This window comes from Rhincodon typus, chromosome 25, assembly GCF_021869965.1.
Source record: "Rhincodon typus isolate 14 chromosome 25, sRhiTyp1.1, whole genome shotgun sequence".
Taxonomy (NCBI): Eukaryota; Metazoa; Chordata; class Chondrichthyes; order Orectolobiformes; family Rhincodontidae; genus Rhincodon; species Rhincodon typus.
In genome coordinates, this window is record NC_063356.1 from 2,362,081 (window position 1) to 2,382,727 (window position 20,647).

Below are 20,647 nucleotides of genomic sequence, written 5' to 3' on the forward strand. Positions count from 1 at the left end.
GTGTACAGGGGGTCCTTGAGAGAACGATGTTGGTGTGTACAGGGGGTTTCTGGGATGATGGGCAGCACAGTGGCTAGCACTGCAGTTTTACAGCACCAGGGACCTGGGTTCAATTCTTCTCTTGGGAGACCTGTCTGTGTAGAGTTTGCACATTCTCCCTGCACCTGCATGGGTTTCTTCCAGTGCTTTGGTTTCCTCCCACAGTCCAAAGATGTGCAGGTTAGGGTGGATTGGCCATGCTAAATTGTCCATAGTGTTCATGGATGTGCAGGCTAGGGTGGGTTAGCCACAGGAGATGCAGGGTTACAGAAATGGGAGTGGGTCTAGTTAGTATGGTTTTCAGAGGGTTGGTGTGGACTTGATGGGCCAAATGGCCAGTTTCCCCACTGTGTGGATTCTAACATACTGTTTAAGTGATCCCTGGGAGATGACGTTAGTGTTTGAGGAGGTAGCGGGGGGATGATGGTAGTTTTTCAAAGGAAAGGGAGGTGTGTCCATGACGTTTGCAGGTTGGGTTTCTGGGTGGAGCTATATTTTTGAATGTTTTATTTGCTCTGCACTTTGAGTGTTTGATATCGCTGGCTTTGAAGCGGCTTGACTTTGAGGTGTGGAGTTGTTAACGCGAGTGGAGGTTGCTGACATACTACTTGGCCGGTCCTGGTCACATGCTGCTGTTTGTCAGAGTTTTAAGAAACTATTTCCCCGTTTCAAAGCAAACCCCTGAATGTATCCCTGAAGCTCTGTAACTTTCCCAGTGCTCAGCAGGAAGAAGATCACTTTAACCCTTACAAGCGGAATGGAAGCGATCCCGTTTCAGGTCTGAGACATTCTGCTGAAAGTTTTTAACAAGTTTTTTTTTTAATCCTAAATTTATTTTTACCGCGAATTTCTTTGTTTGTTAAATGAAATGTTTTCTCTTTGTAATTTCAGAAATTCCGTGCATTTAAACTGGATATCAATCCTCTGAAAGAGCCGCTGGGATTTATCAAAGTGTTGCAATGGGTGGGTATGAGCTTTTTGCTGTCTGTTAGTTGTGGTCGGGTGGGAGCTAGCGGGCGGCCTGGGTTTCTCTGCAGTTCCTGTTCCTTCTACCATTGAGGTTTGTGCTGAACGCTCTCTGCCTTTGTTACTGTTGTGAAGTTTGTTTGACTGTAGCAGGACTGAGGTTCGGGCTGGCTTTGTAGTTTGGTGTTGTCCTCCAGTTTGTAAAGAAATTATGTGAAGATGCCTTTGGATACAGAGGTACAGGATTAGAGGCAGAGTGCAGTTACAAAACACACTCCATGAGAGTAAAAACTGTGTACCCTGTTGTTATGGACCAATATTAAGATAGGCTGGACCCGTTTTGTTTTCTTATTTAAGTATGTTTTATTCCACATTGAATTCGATTGGTCAAACTGCCGGGCTAGAAGCAAAACACACTTTATTCATACGCTGTAGTTAAAAGGCAACAGAAGAAATTGGAATAATTTAAGCCTATTGGAAAACTTAAAACAGAATAATAGATGATTTAATTACTAAACAGTACTGGTTTCAATATGCTAACAGCACATAAATGTGTTAGGGAGAGGCAATGGCCAAATGGCATGATCACTGGACTGTTAATCCAGAGATTGCAGTAAAGTTCAGATTCAAATCCTGCCATAGCAGATGGTGAAATTTGAATTCAATAAAAATCTAAAATTAAGAGTCTAATGCTGACCATGAAACCATTATTGATTGTTGGGTATAACCCATCTGGTTCACTTATGACCTTTTAGGGAAGGAAACTGCCATTCTTACCTTATTTGGCCTACATGTGACTCCAGACCCACAACAATGGTCTGGCAGTTGGGGGATGGGCAATAAATGCTGGCCGAGCCAGTGACACCCTGATCCGACGAATGAATGAATTAAAAAAACACCCCCTAGGCAAAGGCAAATTCAGTAAAATAGATTACCTTACATGCAATTTTAGCAGCAGGAAGAGAATCCCAACTTCTCTCTGTAATGGAGAGAGGAAAAATAGCTACTGCTACTGAAGGCTAAATCTTAAAAAAAAAAAAGCCCTGGTTCTGTGGGAGCTCGACCCCACCCATTCACGCTGCTTGTATTGTTCCAACTTTTTTTTTACAAAAAAAGGCCTTAGAAGTTGTTTACTTTAGTGGCTTTGGAACAGACTACTCCAGTATCCCTGTCTCAACGTTTGTTCATTTAAAAATAAAACAAAGTACACTTCTTAAAGCCATAATATCTTCACATCATGTAACCTTTCCCCTACCCCTCCCAAAGAAAAGCTGAGAAATGTCACCCACTAACTTCCCATCAGAAGAGGGACAGCAGAGATTTAGCTACAAAGTAAGGCCCGCTCTGCTCTTTAAGAGTAAATTGAAGCTGCCTCTACACTATCTCCATCAAACACTGCCAGTACAGGGACAGCATGGGGTTGGATACAGTATAAAGCTCACTCTACACTTTACCAACAAACACTCCCAGGACAGGAACAACACAAAGTTGGAAGTCACAGGACACCAGCTTATTCATCAAGTGAAGGTACAGCACAGGCTTAGATATAGAGAAAAGCTCTCTACTCTTTTAAACTGAAAGTAAACCTCCCTCCACACTGAATCATCAACACCCACAGGACAGGGATAGCACGGGGTTAGGTGCCATGTAAAGGCCCCGTGTACTGAAAAACTGATGGGGGCATTTAGTTTTTGTGCTGATGATTGGTAGGGCAATGAATTGTACAGAGAGCAGGTTATCATTTAAAGTCAACTGGATAATTATTTGGCAAGAATAATGGGTAAGAAATGCAATTCTTACAACGTACTCCAGTGTAAGAACTGCCACAGACCTGATGGAGTCTAAATTCACACCAGGATCCTATTATTTGCCTGAGTTTGTCTCACCTTTTCAGTGTTATTCTAAAGAAGGAGCAGAACAAGGTGACCTGGGTTTGTGTGATCACAAATCATTGAAGCTGGAATAGTTGAGAAAGTGATTAAAAAGGGAAATGGAATCTGGGCTTTATAAGTATATCAGATACAAAATTGACAAAGTAATGATGAATCCTTTCTAAATCAACAATTCAGACTTAAGTATTGTTAAGAAAGGATGTAATCATATCAGGAGCAGTTTAGAGAAGGTTCACTTGACTGAATGCCAGGTCGAAGGGTTATCTTTTGAGGAAAGTTTTTTTGCACAGAGGCTGGTGGGTTCCTGGAACTCACTGCTGGGGGAGGTAGTGGAAGCAGATACGATAATGACTTTTAAAGGGTGTCTTGATAAATAAATGAATAGTTTGGGAATAGAGGGATACAGTCCCTGGAAGGGTAGGGGGTTTTAGTTGTGACAGGCAGCATGTCGGTGCAGGTTTGGAGGGCTGAAGGTCCTGTTCCTGTGCCGTAATTTTCTTCGGTCTTTGTTCTTTGCTTTGAAAGTGTGGGCAGACTGGGCCTGTATCTATCAGAGTTGAAAAAGTTGGGAGATCAATAAGTTGGGGCTGTTTTTCCTGGAGTGTTGGAGAGGGGTGATCTTATAGAGGTTTATAAAATCATGAGGGGCATGGATAGAGTGAATAGCCAATGTCTTCTTTTTCCTGTAGTGGGAGAGTCCAAAACTAGAGGGGCATCGGGTTAAGGTAAGAGGGGAGAAATTTCAAAAGTACCTAAGGAGCAACTTTTTCCACACAGAGGGAGGTGCATGTATGGAATGAGCTGCCAGATGAAGTGGTGGAGGCTGGTACAATTACAACATTTAAAAGGCATCTGGATGGGTACATGAATAGGAGGGATTTACAGGGATATGGACCAAATGCTGGCAAATGGGACTAGATTAATTTAGGATATCAAGTCGGCATGGATGAGGTGGACCGAAGGGACTGTTTCCGTTCTGTATAACTTTGACTGTATGATCTTATTTAAACATATAAGATCCCAAGGGGTCTTGACAGGTTGGATGCTGAGATGATGTTTCCCTTTTGAGTCTTCCATTTAAGAGGCAGGTGGGAATTGTTTTTCTCAGAAGGTCATCTTCCTGAGGGAATGGTGGTGATTGAATGATTGAATATCTTTAACACTGTTAGATTTTCGATTGACAGGGGAGTTGGGGGGAGTTAGGAGCAGATGGGAAAATGAGGCAGATCGACTGTGATCTCATCAAATGGCAGAGCGGGCCCAAGGGGCTGAATAGGAGTGAGAGTAGGCCAGTTTATATGTTTGCAGGTCCACTACTGAATGTCACATTTTAGGGAGGGTGTGAAGACATCAGAAAAGTTTGAGAATGATTTTAAGGATGAGGGAGTTCAGTGAGGTGTGTAGTTTGGAGATGGTGGAGTTATTCTAATTTCAGAAGTAAAGATTTAGGTAAGGTACTCAAAAACATGATAGGTTTGGACAAGGGGAAGTTTTTACCTTTGGTAGAAAGATTGGGAACCAGAAGTGAATTTACATTGATAGGCAAAGAACCTGATGTGAAATGAGGATCAACTTATTTTTGCATTTACTCTTCTTGCTGGGAAAGCACTCAGTTTATTGAGAGAACAATATGACAGGGATCCAAAAATCACTGATGAACCTTAGTGACTGGGCAGGTGAGCATTGGTAATGTCCACATGAATCAATGTCTGTTTTCCACACCCCCACCCAATCCCATGTACAACAAAACCTTCTTGGTCTGCAAACCATAACCAATGATTGATTTATTGTTGTCACGTGTACTGAGATACAGTGAAAAGTGTTGTTTTGTGTGCTATACAGGCAGATGAGGAAGGCAAAAAGGACACTTAAGACACTTAGAATGGAGGTGTTTAGCTTAGTGGTATTATTGCTGGACTTTTAATCCAGAGACTCTGGCAATGTTCTGGGGAACTGGGTTTGAATCCTGCCACGGCAGATGATGGAATTTGAATTAAACTTTTTTTAAAAAGTCTGGAATTAAGAGTCTAGTGATGACCATGAATCTATTGTCGATTATTGGAAAAGCCTGGAATGAAAACAGAAGTTGCTGGAAAAGCTCAGCAGGTCTGGCAGCATCTGTGAAGAAAAATATCAGAGTTAACATTTCAGGTCCAGTGACCCTTCCTCGGAACTCAACTGGGAAACCTATCTGGTTCGCTAATGTCGTTTAGGGAAGGAAATTGCCATTCTTACCTGGTCTGGCCTACATGTGACTCCAGACACAAAGCAATGTGGTTGACTCCTAACTGCCCTCTGGGCAATTAGGGATGGGCAATAAATGCTGCTTAGCCAGTGATGCCCTCATTCTGTGAATGCTGCAAAGAGTAAAGCATCGACTAAGGACTGCATCTCCCAGCTCTGTTCATTCTGAGAGTGAAGTCCAATACTGAATGTAGGTGTGTGCAGATTTTGGTTCCAGGCCGAGACTGGCACAGAGTGCTATTCACAGCAGAGAGCTGAGCCATGAGTTTGCAATGTGAAACCTGCTGATTTCTCATTTTGACACTCACCTTCCCCTCAACTCTAGTAATCCCTATCTCACTATTCAGAACTGCAAAAAACATCCGTTTGGAGTTGTATAGAACCCTTAACATGGTAGTACATCCCAAGGTATGTCAGAGTGCCTTAAAACAATACTTGATACCAAGCCGTGTCAGGAGAGAATGAACTAGGTTCAGTCACAGTGAGTTTATAAGGAGATATCTTTTGAGAAAGAATAAGAGGCAGAGAGGTTTAGAGATCAGACAGCTGAAAAATGCCTATGATTGATGGAATCACAATGTTCGAGAATGTCAAGAGTCCAGAAGTGGAGGAATGCTGACAGCTGATTTATTGTCACGTGTACCAAAGTACAGTGAAAAGCTTTGTTTACAAGCAGTACAGGCAGATCATAGTAAGTAAAGGATGTACAGATCAAAAAGACCTAGACAGAGGCACACAGGTTATATTGCACGGGGCGTGCGCAAGGTGAGATCAATGTTAGCAAGTTCAGCGTTATTTGAGGCTAGAGAGTCCATTCATCAGTCTGATAACGGCCAGGAAGAAGCTGTTCCTGAACCTGCTCGTGCGTTAATTCAAACCTCCGTATCTTCTGCCTGATGGAAGACGCTGTAGGAGATCATTACCGGGGTGCGATGGGTCTTATGTTGGCCGCCTTTCTGTAGCAGCGAGCTGTGTAAATGGAGTCCGTGGATGGAAGGTTGGTTTCTGAGATGGTCTGGGCTGTGCACACCACCTTTAGTTTCTTACTGTCCTGGGCAGAGCAGTTGCCATACCAGGCCGTTATGCACCCGGGCAGTTTGCTTTCAATGGTGCATCTGTAGAAGTTGGTGAGGGACCTACTGGACATGCCAAATTTCCTGAGCTGCCTGAGGAAGAAGAGGCATTGTTGTACCTTCTTGACCGTCGTATATCTCAGAGGGTTGTGGAATTAGTGGAAGTTAGTTGGGACGTGCAAGATTACAGAAGAATTTGGAAAACAGTTAAGAATTTTCTTGTAAGCCATTCTTTATGCTTCCTCCCCTTTTGAGCCATTTAAGAATGTTTTATGCTTCAAAAGGTTTTGTATATCGGTGTTATTCCAGAAGAAATACAAATGCTTACATTGGAAACAGTTCAGAGAATGTTCATGAGGCTGATCCCTGGGATGAACGGGTTGTTTGGGAGGGGGTTGGGTAGGTTGGCCTGTACTGACTGGAGTTGAGAAGAATGAGAGGTGATCTTATTGAAAGACACAGTTCTGAATGAGGGGTTAACAGGGTGGATGCTAAGAGGATGTTTCTAGTTGAGGAATCCAGAATGAGGGAGAACAAGGGAACTTTGTAAGATAGAGATGAGGACTTTCTACTCAGAAGCTTGTTAAATGGCATTATTTTCCCATGTGTGCAGTCGAGGCTGGGTCATTGAATATATTCAATGCTGAGTTAGACAGATTTTTTAATACAGTTAACATTCCAACAGATGCTAACACTGGGAAAACAAGATCTTGGGTTGAAACTTGGCTTGATAAACCTCAATTTTGTTTTTTTTAAGCTGTGAGGTCAGTTACTGAACATTTTCACAAGAGTTTGGAAATATTGTTAACACAATAAAATGTTTATTAAACAAGAAAAATATGAACTATATTACACAAGACAAAAAAAAATTTAATTTCAGACACCAAAGAGAAAATATTCAACCTCTCACTATTGATTTTTACCAGAGAACTATCCTTACAAAGACCCAAACTCTAGAGTTATCACGCTTCCTACACCAAGATATCTTGCTCAGAGTTGTACAGCCATAACTAGTTTCTTTCCAACAAATGATTGTGCATTCACAACTGTCTTTTCCTTCAACTGGGATCTGTCCTGACACCCCTAAAAGACAAACTACGAATTAAATTCATTACTACTCTAATTTCAGTCTCTACACAAATGCAAATGTTTACTTTCGAAAAGTCACAACTTAGAGTTGCAAAGATGCACAGCACATGGTGGAATTTGAATTCGATTTTTAAAAAAAAAATAAAAATCTGGAATTAAGAATCCATTGTCGATTGTCAGGAAAAACCTATCTGGTTCACTCCTGTCCTTTTTAGGTAAGGAAACTGCTATCCTTACCTGGTCTGGCCTACATGTGACTCCAGACCTACAGTAATGTGGTTGCCTCTGAACTGCCCTCTGGGCAATTAGGGATGGGCAATGAATGCTGCCTGGGCAGCGATGCCCTCGCCCCATGAATGAATAAAGAAAAAAAATCCATCCAGATGCCTTTTAAATATTGGTTATGGTCTCGGCTTTACTTTCCTGTCTTGACTCCCTTGCCTACCAAAAATCTACGCAACTTAGCTTTCAATGAATTAATGACTCAGTCTCTGGGGAACAGAATTCCACATACTAATAACCCTGTTATCTGCATCTTAAAAGGAAGACCTCTTATTCTTCAACTGTGTTCCCTAGTTCCAGTCTCACCCGCAAGAGGAAACATCACCATGGTATCCACCCTATCAACTCTCCTCAGTATCATATAAAATCACCTCTCATTCTTGTAAACTCCAATTGGTAAAAGTGCAAACTGCTCAATGTTCCCTCAAATTTTCAGACAGTACAAAAATAGGTGGAAAGGCAGGTTGTGAGAAGGAAACAGTTTACAGAGAAATACTGATAGGTAAAGTGGACAAAAGGTTGGAAAATGGAGTATAATGTGGAAAAATGTGAAGTTGTTCATTTTGGAAGGGAGAACAAAAGAACAGAATATTATTTAAATGGAGGGAAAAAGTGCAGAAAGCTGTAACACAAAGGGACTTGGGGGAATTTATGCACAAAACACAGAAAGCTATCTCACAGGTGCAGCAGGTAATCAGCAAAGGTCATCAAATGTTGATCCTTATTTCAAGGGGGTTAGAGTATAAGAGTAGGGAAGTCTTACTGCAAGTGTACAAAATACTGCTGAGACCACATCTGGAGTACTGAGAAGTTTTGGTTCTGTTATTTAAGGAATGGTATAATTTCGTTAAAGGCAGTTCAGAGAAGGTCCCCGGTATGGAGGGATTGTTTTATGAACAAAGGGTAAATGGGTTAGGACTCTATTCACTGCAGCTTAGAATAATGAGAGTTGATCTCTTTGAAACGTAAAGGATTTTTAAGGGATTTGACAGGGTAAATGCTGAGAGGTGCAGAGCTGAACAGCCTAGGACCAAAGTACATAGTCTTAGAATAAGACTGAGACTAGGAGGAATATCTTCTGAGGGCTAAGTCTTTGGAACTCCTTGCCACAGAGAGCTGTGGAGGCAGTCCCAGTGTATATTTAAACTGAGATAGATATAGTTTCCTGATCAGTTGGGGAATTGTGTTACGGGGAAAAACACACGAAAATGGACATAAGGAATGTTGGATCAGCCATGATTGTATTGAATGTTGGAGTAGATACGAGGAGCTAATTGACTGCCTCCTGTTCCTATTTCTTATGGTCTTAACTTGTTAGATAGGCCCTTCGTTGCAGGAATAAGTCGAGTGAATGTTCCCTGAACTGCTTCTAAAGAAATTGTGTAGACTTCTTTCAAATAAGGAGAGAAAAGCTTTACTCTGTTTTCCAGAACTGTTCTCACCAATACCCTGTGCAGCTGCATTAAAACTTTCCAACTTTTATTTTTCAGTCTGGTTGCAGTAAATGGCAACATTCCATTTGACTTCCTAATTACTTGCTATCCCTGAATGCTAATGTTTTGTGATTCACATACAAGAACACCCAGATCACTCTGCATTCCAGAACTTTGCAAACACATTCCATTTAAATACAAGATAACCAGGTGTAGAGCTGGATGAACACAGCAGAACAAGCAGCATCAGAGGAGCAGGAAAGCTGACGTTTCGGGCCTAGACCCTTCAGAAAAATCTGCAGTTCCTACTATCTCTGAACCCATTTAAATACAATGCTGCTTTTTTGTTCTACCTGCCAAAGTGGACAAGTTCATAGTTTCTCATGTTATAGTCCAGCTGCCAAATGTTTGCCTGCGCTTTGAACCTGTCTGTGTACCCTTACAGGCATTGCATCTCCTCTTGACAAATTACTTCTTGCCTACCTTTGTTTCATCAGCAAACTTAGCTCCCATGTATTTGGTCCTGTCCTCTAAACCATCGTTATAGATTGTAGTTAGTTGAGGCTCCAGCACTGATCCTGTGGCACTCCGCTGGTTACAGCTTTCCACCTCGCAAAAGATACTTCCATTCTTACTCTGTGCTTCCTGTTAACTAACAAATTCTTTATCCACGTTGCCAGATGTGGAGGTGCTGGTGTTGAACTGGGGAGGATAAAGTCAGAAGTCTCACAACTACAGGTTATAGTCTCACAGTCACTTCACCTGATGAAGGAGCAGTTCTCCAAAAGTTTGTGATTCCAAATAAACCTGTTGGACTATAACATCTTATAAAATGCCATTTGGAAATCTGAGTGCATATCTACAGGTTCATCTTTATTCATCTTTTTTTTTGATTTTTTTTACTTCCTCAAATTCTAAACAGTTAGTCAAACACCATTTCCTTTTTACACAGCTATGGTGACTCTGCTATAACCTCCATAAAAATAAAGTTTAGCAATTTCCCTGTGTGTGGGGTAACCCAAATACTAAAAGGCATCTGATATTTCAGAACGAGAGGAAACTAGGAATAGGTGGGCCCGATCTGTTAATGAAGGGTGTCGTTAATACAGAGGTGAGGTGACCTTAGTTTAAAGAGGAAGTTACAGAATCACTTTGGGTAGAAGAAAGAAACAGTAAGCAGTCGCTTGTGGGACTAGTTTACAGGTCTCTAACAAAACAGTTACACTGTAGCATCCGCGTATACAGGAAGGAATAAATGGGTGTGTAAGAAAGGTACCACAATAATAATTTTAATCTGCACATAGATTGGGTAAACCTGATTGCTGGAAAGACCCTGGAAAATTAATTCACACAATGTATTTGGGACAATTTCCTAGAGCAATACACTCTAGAGCCATTATTAAGGAGGTTGGAAAACCGCGATGTAATCAAACGGAGTGAACATGGCTTTGTGAAATGGAAATCGTGTTTCACTAATGTATTTGTCTTTTCTAGATCCTGGTTATGTAAAATAGGATGAAACACATTCCTAACCTCATGGTAAGGAATCTTGACATGATCACATTTCACATTTAGCTTGGAGAGAAATGTGGGTCAAAAACTACTATTTTAAAGCTGAATAAAGGCAATTGTAAGGTAGAGCTAACTAAAGTTTACAGGGAAACAAGGTTATAAGGTTTGTCACTAACTCTACTGCCCTACCTTTTAAGGAGGTATCTAATAATTCTCAGCAAAGATTTATTCAACTCAAAGTTGTATTTGAGAAGGGTACACCATCTGTGGCTAAATAGGGAAGTTAGGGTAGGAACAAATTGCAATGGTATTAATCTGCTGTGTTTACTGGCAGCTTAGAGATAATAGGAGCAGGAGTAAATTATTCAGTCTCTTGAGCCTTCCCCACCATTCAATAAGATCACGCTGATCTGCTCCAGTCCTCCTGTCTCCTTTATCGCCAGCTCCTCTTGGCCTCAACTCCCTGATATTTCAAAATTCTATTTACCTCCTCTTTAAATGCTTTCAATTATTTAGGTTCCACAGCACTCTGGGGTACAGAATTCCAGGTATTGACTCCCCTCTGGGAGAAGAAATTCCTTTGTATCGCAGTGTTAAATGAGTGTCCCTTTTACCCTGTTTGAGACTGCCCCACTAATGGAAGCATCTTCAACAACCACCCTGTCAGGCTCCTCAGCATCTTGTATCTTCCAATAAAATCAAGCAGTGAAAAATGGTTAAAATTCCTTTTACAAAAAGGGAGGAATTAGAGTATAAGGGAAAGCTAGATGGAAATATAAGAAAGAGTTTCTACAAATATTGAAGTGGGAAAAGATTTAACTAATGCTAGTGTTGGTTTTCTAGATAGTGAATCGAGGGAATTGATAATGAAAAACCAAAGAAATGGCAGAAGCTTTGAACTGGTATTTTATCTGACTTCACTATTGGAGACTTAGAAAACTTCCCAAAGACACTTAAATCAAGAGCGAATAGGAGAGATGAACATCAAACAGTCTCCGTCATCAGGTTCCCAGGACCAAATAACCTGAATCTTAGGGTCTTAAAGGAAGTTTCTGCAGAGACAGTAGAGGCATTGATTAGTTCCAGTCTCCCACAGTTCCTTAGATTCTAGAAGATTCCCAGCAGATTGAAAAATAGCTAATGTAACATCTTTATTCGAGGAAAGGAGGGCTATACTGCATCCGCTGTACCCGGTGTGGCTTCCTCTACATCGGGGAAACCAAGCGGAGACTCGGGGACCGCTTTGCAGAACACCTACGCTCGGTTCGCAACAAACAACTGCACCTCCCAGTCGCGAACCATTTCAACTCCCCCTCCCATTCCTCAGACGACATGTCCATCCTAGGCCTCCTGCAGTGCCACAACGATGCCACCCGAAGGTTGCAGGAACAGCAACTCATATTCCGCTTGGGAGCCCTGCAGCCCAATGGTATCAATGTGGATTTCACAAGTTTCAAAATCTCCCCTCCCCCCACCGCATCCCAAAACCAGTCCAACTCGTCCCTGCCTCCCTAACCTGTTCTTCCTCCCACCTATCCCCTCCTCCCACCTCAAGCCGCACCTCCATCTCCTACCGACCAACCTCATCCCGCCCCCTTGACCTGTCCGTCCTCCCTGAACTGACCTATCCCCTTCCTAACTCCCTACCTACACTCACCTTTCCTGGCCCCATCCCCGCCTCTTCGACCTGTTTGTTTCCTCTCCACCTATCCTCTCCTCTATCCCTCTTCTATCCGCCTCCCACTCTCTCCCTATTTATTTCAAAACCCCCTTCCCCTCCCCCTTTTCTGATGAAGGGTCTAGGCCCGAAACGTCAGCCTCTCTGCTCCTATGATGCTGCTTGGCCTGCTGTGTTCATCCAGCCCTGCACCTTGTTGTCTCCAATTTTGTAAATGTCTTTTGCACTGTGTCCAATGCGTTCACATTCTTCCTGAGGTGTAAAATACAGAACTGTACACAATACTGAAATTGAGATCGAACTGGTGTGTTTTACCAGGTTCAACATAACCTCCTTGCCCTTGGAATCATGCCTTTACTAATGAAGCCCAGGATAGTGTCAGCTTTATTAGCAGTTCTGTTCACCTATCCTACCACCTTTAATGACTTGTGCATGCCCAGGTCTCTGCCCCTCCTCAGCCTTTCGAGAGAACCCTTTATTTTAGACTGTGTTACTCTGCGTTCTTCCTACAAAAACACATCATCTCATGTTTGTCACTGTTCTCTCTTGTACAAATTGCTCTCACTGGTTGATGGTTTGGGCTTTCCAGAATCCTTTTTTCCTGGTGTGAAATGTTTGTGTAAATTTAGCTTGGGGTCTGTGTGTGAGACACCAGTGTATTGTTTTCTTACTTGCTGCTGTGAGGGGGCAGTGAAAAGCATTAATCAGTGCTCAGTGTTTATACTGTCTATGGATTTACCCTCCACATCCTGGGTAAGAACAAACTCACTGAATTCTTTAAGCTTAATTCTGAGATTTGGAAATCCCTGATAGTATAACCAGCCTATTAACTTTGTTTAAAATACCCGATCTCCTTTTGTCTGACTGTTACACTTCTGTGTCTCTCTTGACCTTCCTCTCTCTCTGCCTCTCTGTTTCCTCCATCCTCCTCACTCCTCCCCACTCCCTGTCTACCTTACAAACTGCACCCCCCTGCTGTCTAACTTTGTCTCCTTCCCATTCCCTTTATCCCAGTGTCAAGAGGAGGAGACAGACATTGGAAGCTGCTCATTCAGAATTGTTTAGGTTCTGGTCTGCACTGTGAGCCGGTTGTGTTGTCGTGTAAACACTTCACAGTAAATGATTTTACAGTTATTATCTGTTTAAGAGTGACTCTGCTTTGTTGTGGGAAGATTTGCTGGCAGGCACTGAATCAGAGTAATAACCTGGTCTGTACTACATCTGCTTACTGCCCTCTGACCCTATCGCTTTGTAATTCAATGTTTCAATCAACCAGTTGTATAATGCAGTCAGCATGCGAAAGAGTTAACTGACATTACGGGATGAACTTTGCCCATCAGGATATAAGGGACTGTTCTAGGGAAGAATTAACCATTTCAGTTCCAGTCTCCAAGCAGCGGCATTCAGTTGCAAGTGCTCGGATCAATGTAGCTGATGTTAGGTTACTGACTATCCATTTACTAAGGCAGGAATCTGTCTGCCTTCCACAATTATTATTTATTTACTTGCATTTCTAAGATCAATACAAGCTCCAGTCTGCTCTCTATCCTTCGTACCCACCTCCCTTTTCTGGGGAAAACCAGCCCTTAAATGGAATTTTTGGTATTTATTGCTAAAGGAACAAAGCATAAAAATATGGAAGTGTTGCTGCAACAGTACAAGGCATTAGTGAGACTGCACCTGGAGTACTGCATATGGTTTTGATCCCCCTACTCGAGGAGGGATGTAGTTTCAGACTGATTCTGGCAATGAGGACTTTGTCTTACGAACAGAGATGGAGCAGTTTAGGCCAGTACTCTTTGGAGTATAGAAGAACGGGAGGAGATCTAATTGAGGAATATAAGATGCTAAAGGGGATCGACAAGGTAAATGTAGAGAGGATGTTTCCCCTTGTGGGTCAATCTAGAACAAGAGGTCATAGGTTTAGGATTGGGGTAGTGGATTTAAAACAGAGTTGAGGAGGAATTACTTCTCTCAAAGGGTTGTGAATCTGGAATTTACTTCCCTCAAAGAGCGGTGGATGCTGGGACATTGACTATCTCCTCCTGAAATTTACTCAGTCAGATGTTTAATTAGTAATAAGTTGAAGGGTTTTGGAAAGTGGCGTTGAGGCTGAGGTGTGATCAGCCGTGATCCTATCAAATGGCAGAACAGACTTGAGGGGCTGAATGGCCTCCTCCTGCTCCTTGTTTTTATGTTCTTAAATATTTGCTCTAGGGAGAATTAGCTGCTCTATATTTCTGGAGCATGTGCTTGTTCATCCTTAAAGGGACCATCATTGACAAAATTGTTAGCTAACAGAAATATAAATGTACTCTTCGGTTGAGCCGATAGTTTCTTGAGACTAATCATATATTTCGGATGTAATGTAAATGGCTATTAAGTACTACACGATAAGCCCTTACTGCTTATCCAGATTGAGCCTCTCTCTTCCGCTGAAGACTTTGTGCGGACATCCTTTCCCACTTGCTTTCATTAACTCTGATTACATATAAGAAGGATTTGTGGCAGTGAATCTACCTAAGGCATCGCAGATATTTTTGTGAACATGACCACAACATATACCGCACTGATAAATGGGTGGTTTTTGCCATATATTTTCCAAGTGACAAGATCATTTCTCAGTTCTGGTCTCCATGCATCCTGGTTATGGGGAGTCAGTGGATCAGTTGGTAGCACCGAGTCATCAAGTTCAAGTCCCACTCCTGCGCTTGAGTATAAAACTTCAAGACTGACTCCAGTGAGATGTCGAGGGAGCATTTCATTGTGGAGGTGCCTTCTTTAAGATGAGTGGTTAAACTAAGGCCCAATGCCTGCCTCTGCCAGCGAATGTAAAAGATCCCAAGGCACTATTGTGATAAAGAGTAAGGGTGTTACTGCTGATGTACAAGCCAACACTGATTCCTTAATCAGCATCACGCAAAGAAAATATCTGGTTATTGGATTACTGTTTGCGGGAGTTTGCTGTGCACAAATGAGCAGCTGTACTTCCTATGTTACAACATTGGCTACCCTTCAAAGTGCATTATTGACTGTAAGCACTTTCAGTGTTCAGGAAAAGTACTTACAATTCAAAGAATTTCTCTCTGTCTTTAAAAACCACACTTGGAGCACTGTGCATAGATCTGGTTTCCATTGTAAGAATATAAAGTCCTGGAGAAAACATTCTCGAATTTGAGACAGAAATTAAGAAACTCAACCTTTCAGGAAAGATTGACCAGCCTAGGGCTCTGTTCAGTTTAAAGGGATGGTGACTGGTTAGCAAGGTTCAATCACAGGGAGGAATACAGGGAGAACTAGCCATTTGGATACAGAACTGGCTCAAAGGTAGGAGACAGAGGGCGGTGGTGGAGGGTTGTTTTTCAGACTGGAGGCCTGTGACCAGCTGTAAGAATCGGTGCTGGGTCCACCACTTTTTGTCATTTATATAAATAATTTGGATGTGAATATAGGAGGCATGGTTAGTAAGTTTGCAGATGACACTAAAATTGGAGGTGTAGTGGACAGTGAAGAAGGTTACCTCAGTACAACAGGATCTTGATCAGATGGGCCAATGGGCCAAAGATTGGCAAATGGAGTTTAATTTAGATAAATGTAAGGTGCTGCATTTTGAAAAGACATTTCAGTCCTGCCCTGATTTGCCTAATGGTAAGGTCCTGGGGAGTGTTCCTGAACAAAGGGACCTTGAGTGCAGCTTCATAGTTCCTTGAAAGTGGAGTCGCAGATAGATAAGATAGTGAAGAAGTTGTTTGGTACGCTTGCCTTTATTGGTCAGTGCATTGAATATAGGAAGTGGGAAGTCATGTTGGGGCTGTACAGGACATTGGTTTGGCCACTTTTGGGGTATTCCATGCAATTCTGGTCTCCCTGCTATAGGAAGGATGTTGTGAAACTTGAATGAGTTCAGAAAAGATTTACAAGGATGTTGCCAGGGTTGGAGGGTTTGAGCTATAGGGAGAGGCTGAATAGGCTGGGGCTATTTTCCCTGGAGCGCCAGAGGCTGAGGGGTGACCTTATAGAGGTTTATAAAATCATGAGGGGGCATGGATGGGGCAAATTGACAACTCTTATCCCCAGGGTAGGGGAGTCCTAATCTAGAGGGCAAAGTTTCAGGTCAGAGGGGAAAGATGTAATAGGGACCTGAGGGACAACTTTTTCACGCAGTGGGTGGTGCGTGTATGGCATGAGCTGCCAGAGGCAGTGGTGGAGCCTTGTACAATTACAACATGTAAACGGCATCTAGATGGGTAGATAAATAGGAAGGGTTTAGAGGGATATGGGCCAAATGCTGGAAAATGGGACTAGATTTGTATAGGATATCTGGTTGGCATGGATGAGTTGGACCGACAGGTCATAGAGATGTACGGAAAGGAAATGAATTCTAAGTGGGTAACCTGATACAGGCCTTTTAAAATTTAAAGTGTTTAGTGGGGTCACCATAGACAGAATGTTTCCACTTGTTGGGAAATCCGTACCAGGGACCATTTCAAAAAAAGATGAATCCAATGGGAAGTTCAGGAGAATCTCTTTACCCAGAGAGTTGAGAATGCGGAACTTGTTGCAGCTTATGTCGATACATTTTAAAGTGAAAGTGGATAAACACGAGGAAGAAAGGAATAGGAAGTTATGAAAAGGGAGGACTCTCATGTGGAACATAGAGTAGCTGGGCTGAATGTTTCTATAAATTCTAAGTCATTCCTGTCTTTATTCAGTTTGTTCTGTCTCTGCAGGTTTTTGCTATATTTGCCTTTGCCACCTGTGGAGGTTACACGGGGACTAGTGTGGCTTCTGTTAAGTGTCAAGATGGCCAGAAAGATCTGATCTCTGTCCATTTTGGTTATCCTTTCAGGTAAGTGCCACTGGATCAGTGCAGTTCAACCAAATCTCTTTGTGAAGTTTGCTGCATTGCTATCTTCATAATCCCTCCCTTGACCTCATGTTGTCTTTCTCTGAACAGTCGTAGATTCATAGATTTTTTTTTTTTTTTTTTTTTTTAAAAGTTTTAGCAAAGATCTGTAGCTCAGGTTGTGGGTGAGGTTGTTGACTCGCTCACTGAGCTGGCTTGTTTTCATTCAGACGTTTCGTCACCATGCTAGGTAACATCATCAGTGAGGCTTCCGATGAAGCGATGTTGTTCTACTCCACTTGGAATTTATACAGTCCGGTCCATTACGGTGAGTACTGTCATTTCCAATTTTGTTCTGTATGGATTTGTATATGTTTAACTGGGACAACGTAACCATAGTAGCCCAAGCTAAACATACACGCACGGGAATTCCTAGAGGCATGGTTCTCAACCCGTTATGCAATCAACAAACAGTAGAATTGGACCCCGTATACAAACCCATACAGATCAAAACCAGAAATGACACAACTCGCCATAACTGACCAAACAGTATAAATTCCAAGTGGAGTAGAATAACATCGCTTCATCGGAGGCCTCGCTGATGATGTTACCTAGCACGGTGACGAAACGTCTGAACGAAAACAAGCCAGCTCAGCGAGCAAGTCAACAACCTCATAGATTCCCCACAGTGTGGAAACAGGCCATTTGGCCCAACAAGTCCACGGCAGCCCTCCAAAGTGCATCCCACCCAGAATCGCCTATCTGCCCTATCCCTATAATCCCACATTTCCTATGGCTAATCCACCTAATCTACACATCCCTGGACACCATGGGCAATTTAACACGGCCAATCCACCTAGCCTGCACATCTTCGGACTGTCGGAGGAAACCAGAGCACCTGGAGGAAACCCACGTAGACATGGGGAGAATGTGCAAACTCCACACACCAGTGCCCAACAGTGAAATCGAACCCAGGTCCCTGGTCCTGTGAGGCAGCAGTGCTAACCACTGAGCCAGCATGCCTCCCCATTCTATCATCTTTGGCCAGGCCATTCCCTGCCTTTCCCACATCTCTGTACTTTCAGTGATAGAATCTCCGGTCTCTGCACATCCTATGATGCACCATCTCACTCCCTCCCCGCCTTGCTACATCTGCAAACTCTTTTTGCAGGGATTATCACCTCCACAATGTTTCCAAGGGAATCCCAGGGGCTTGGTCTAATCAGTTCAAGGTCCAGTTGGCAATGGTGGATGAGGGAGAAGAGGGGATGCGTGAGGGACCAGTATTATCAATAAAACACACATTTTGCCCTTAATGGGCTTTGCGTGTAAATTAATCAACTGGAGAACATGGGTGGTTTACTGATGATTTGGTAGTGGTAGAAAAAGAAGCATTCAGTTATATAAGAGCATGTTTGGATATAAAAAGGGAAAAACTAAGCATACTAAGTGGTTCATTACCTTGTTTGATGGATGGGACCCAAGACTGCAGCACTCCCTCAGTTCTGCACTGCAAGAATGTCAGCCTGGACTTTGTGCTCAAGTCTATGGAGTGGGATTTGAATTGATGTGGGATTGTTGTCACGAAGGCCAGCTGGTGTGGTTTGTAATTGAAGTGTTACGTGTTATAGTGATTATGGAATTTATTTGTAGTTACCTCTGTGACCTGGGGTCAATTAGCTCCACTAAAGGCTGGTTCATAACGCAGAGTGAATTGGGATTCTATTTGCTTCAGTTCCAGCATGTGATTTTCTACTTCTACATCTTCCCCACTTCATTTACCTTACTTGGAATGATTCAGCATTTTTCCTTCTACCTATAGCTATGTAACGGTTTTTTTTAAACTTGAAAGATATTTTGCAAATCTTGAATCCACCTCCTCAACCTGTCAAAACCAGTTGCAACCAGTTTTGCTCTTCTAGATGATTGATTTTTCCTCAATTTACTGACCTGTGCAAATGTAATTACTGTGCTGGCTGTATACATCTCAATGGTGGTAATCAACACAAACTTGAGGGGGCCTGAGGTTTCTTGCTTATCAACTGAAAAGTTTACTTATTTTCTTTTCTATTTGTTTTAATTGTTTTAAGTCTATGACCTCTGACTATTTGCCAGAGAAGACTGCGAGAAGGAACGATTGGAATCCTTAAATATTTCAATACCGCAATGTCACTTTCTCTCATCTCTTAACAGAACTGAAGTCTCTCATCCCCAGTATAAGCCCTGCATTGCATTTTGTGTTCACTCTACATTTGTCTCCTATCTTCTATTGAAATCCTTCCTAAGGTGTGGTGCACAGAATTCTGCACCAGTGTCCCAGCTGAGGCTATTAATGAAGCTATGCACTTTGTGACCTTTCTTAACCACTGTCAACTAGCCTTCCCACCTTCATGGATTTATTTAGTTATCTTTGGTCTTGTGCGATGCCCCCTTTCCCCTAAGCCAACTTTATATTTGACTGTGATCTCAGTGGAGAATAATAACTTTATAAAAGAAATTCAAACTCTGTTACTAGCTGAAAGAATTACTTAAGTGCATGCTCTCTTGTGCTGTTCCATTTGCCTGACAACTCAACAAAACAATCTCTGCAATCTGTCCCCATAAAATGTGGCACATCTGGAATGTTCCACACAGAAATTTAAACTACTTGTGTCTCATTCCCAATCTGTCTTTTGTCTTTAAAAGTATATGGATACTTTCAGATCTTTCCTTGTTTTACTAGTTGCTTTCCATTTTTTTCTCTTTCGATCTGGGAAAGTTAAATGAATAATTTATTTCTCTAACAGGGATTTTATCAGTCTCACGGACTCTCCGTTACAAAACTAAGGGGACAATGTACTGTTTGTTTTCCTGTTTCCAATTCTGACCTTACTAAATAAACATATGCCACATTTGGATTGCATTCACTTCAGGACTGTTTACCAGCTTCTTATACAAAGTACTTCCATTAATTACACTTAAAGAATTAAGGCCCTGTACAACAAAACATGTGAATCATAAAATTAGACATTTTTGCAGTTGTCATCTCCATTATCATATTTGTATCATCTTCCAACTTTGAATTAGACCTCCAGGACAGGCGCATGAATAGGAGAAGTTTAGACAGATATAAGCCAAATGCAAGTAAATGGGACTAGTTCAGTTTAGGGTATCTGGTCGGCATGGACGAGTTGGACCGAAGGGTCAGTTTCCGTGCTGTATGACTCTATGCTGCTGACAGCAATGGGTTCAGTTCCATTAATGGCTGAGTCCTCCATTACCATGAAGGACACTCCTTCTCAACCTCTCCCCTCACCAGAGGTGTGATAACCCTCAAGTTAAACCATGAACCGTTGTCTCGCTCTCGTTCTCTAATGAGAGACCAGCCCTCTGGTTCGGTAGGACTATGGTGACTTTACCTGCAAGGACCAGGGCGGTAGGTACTGTTATCTGTTCACCAGATCTGCATTTTACCTTGAATGACACAAAATTGACTCATGGAAACAGGCCATTTGGCTCCACCTGGGTAACCATCAACTCTCTTTTTCCAACATATCATTCTATTCCCTTTTCCCTGATGTTAATCCAACTTTCCCTTACATTTTCACCGTAAA

At 42.2% G+C, this 20,647-nt stretch overlaps 1 protein-coding gene across 1 annotated transcript in view; it reads left to right on the forward strand.

Moving 5' to 3' along the window:
• The first annotated feature begins 473 nt into the window (after positions 1 to 473).
• sypl2b (synaptophysin-like 2b) overlaps positions 474 to 20,647 on the forward strand; it is a 34,975-nt gene continuing 14,801 nt past the window's right edge. The window contains exons 1-3 of the mRNA XM_020512309.2: positions 474 to 817; positions 931 to 1,002; positions 16,939 to 17,057. Of these exons, the coding sequence (XP_020367898.1) occupies positions 797 to 817; positions 931 to 1,002; positions 16,939 to 17,057 (212 nt within the window). The 5' untranslated portion in view covers positions 474 to 796. The remainder of the gene's footprint in view (positions 818 to 930; positions 1,003 to 16,938; positions 17,058 to 20,647) is intronic.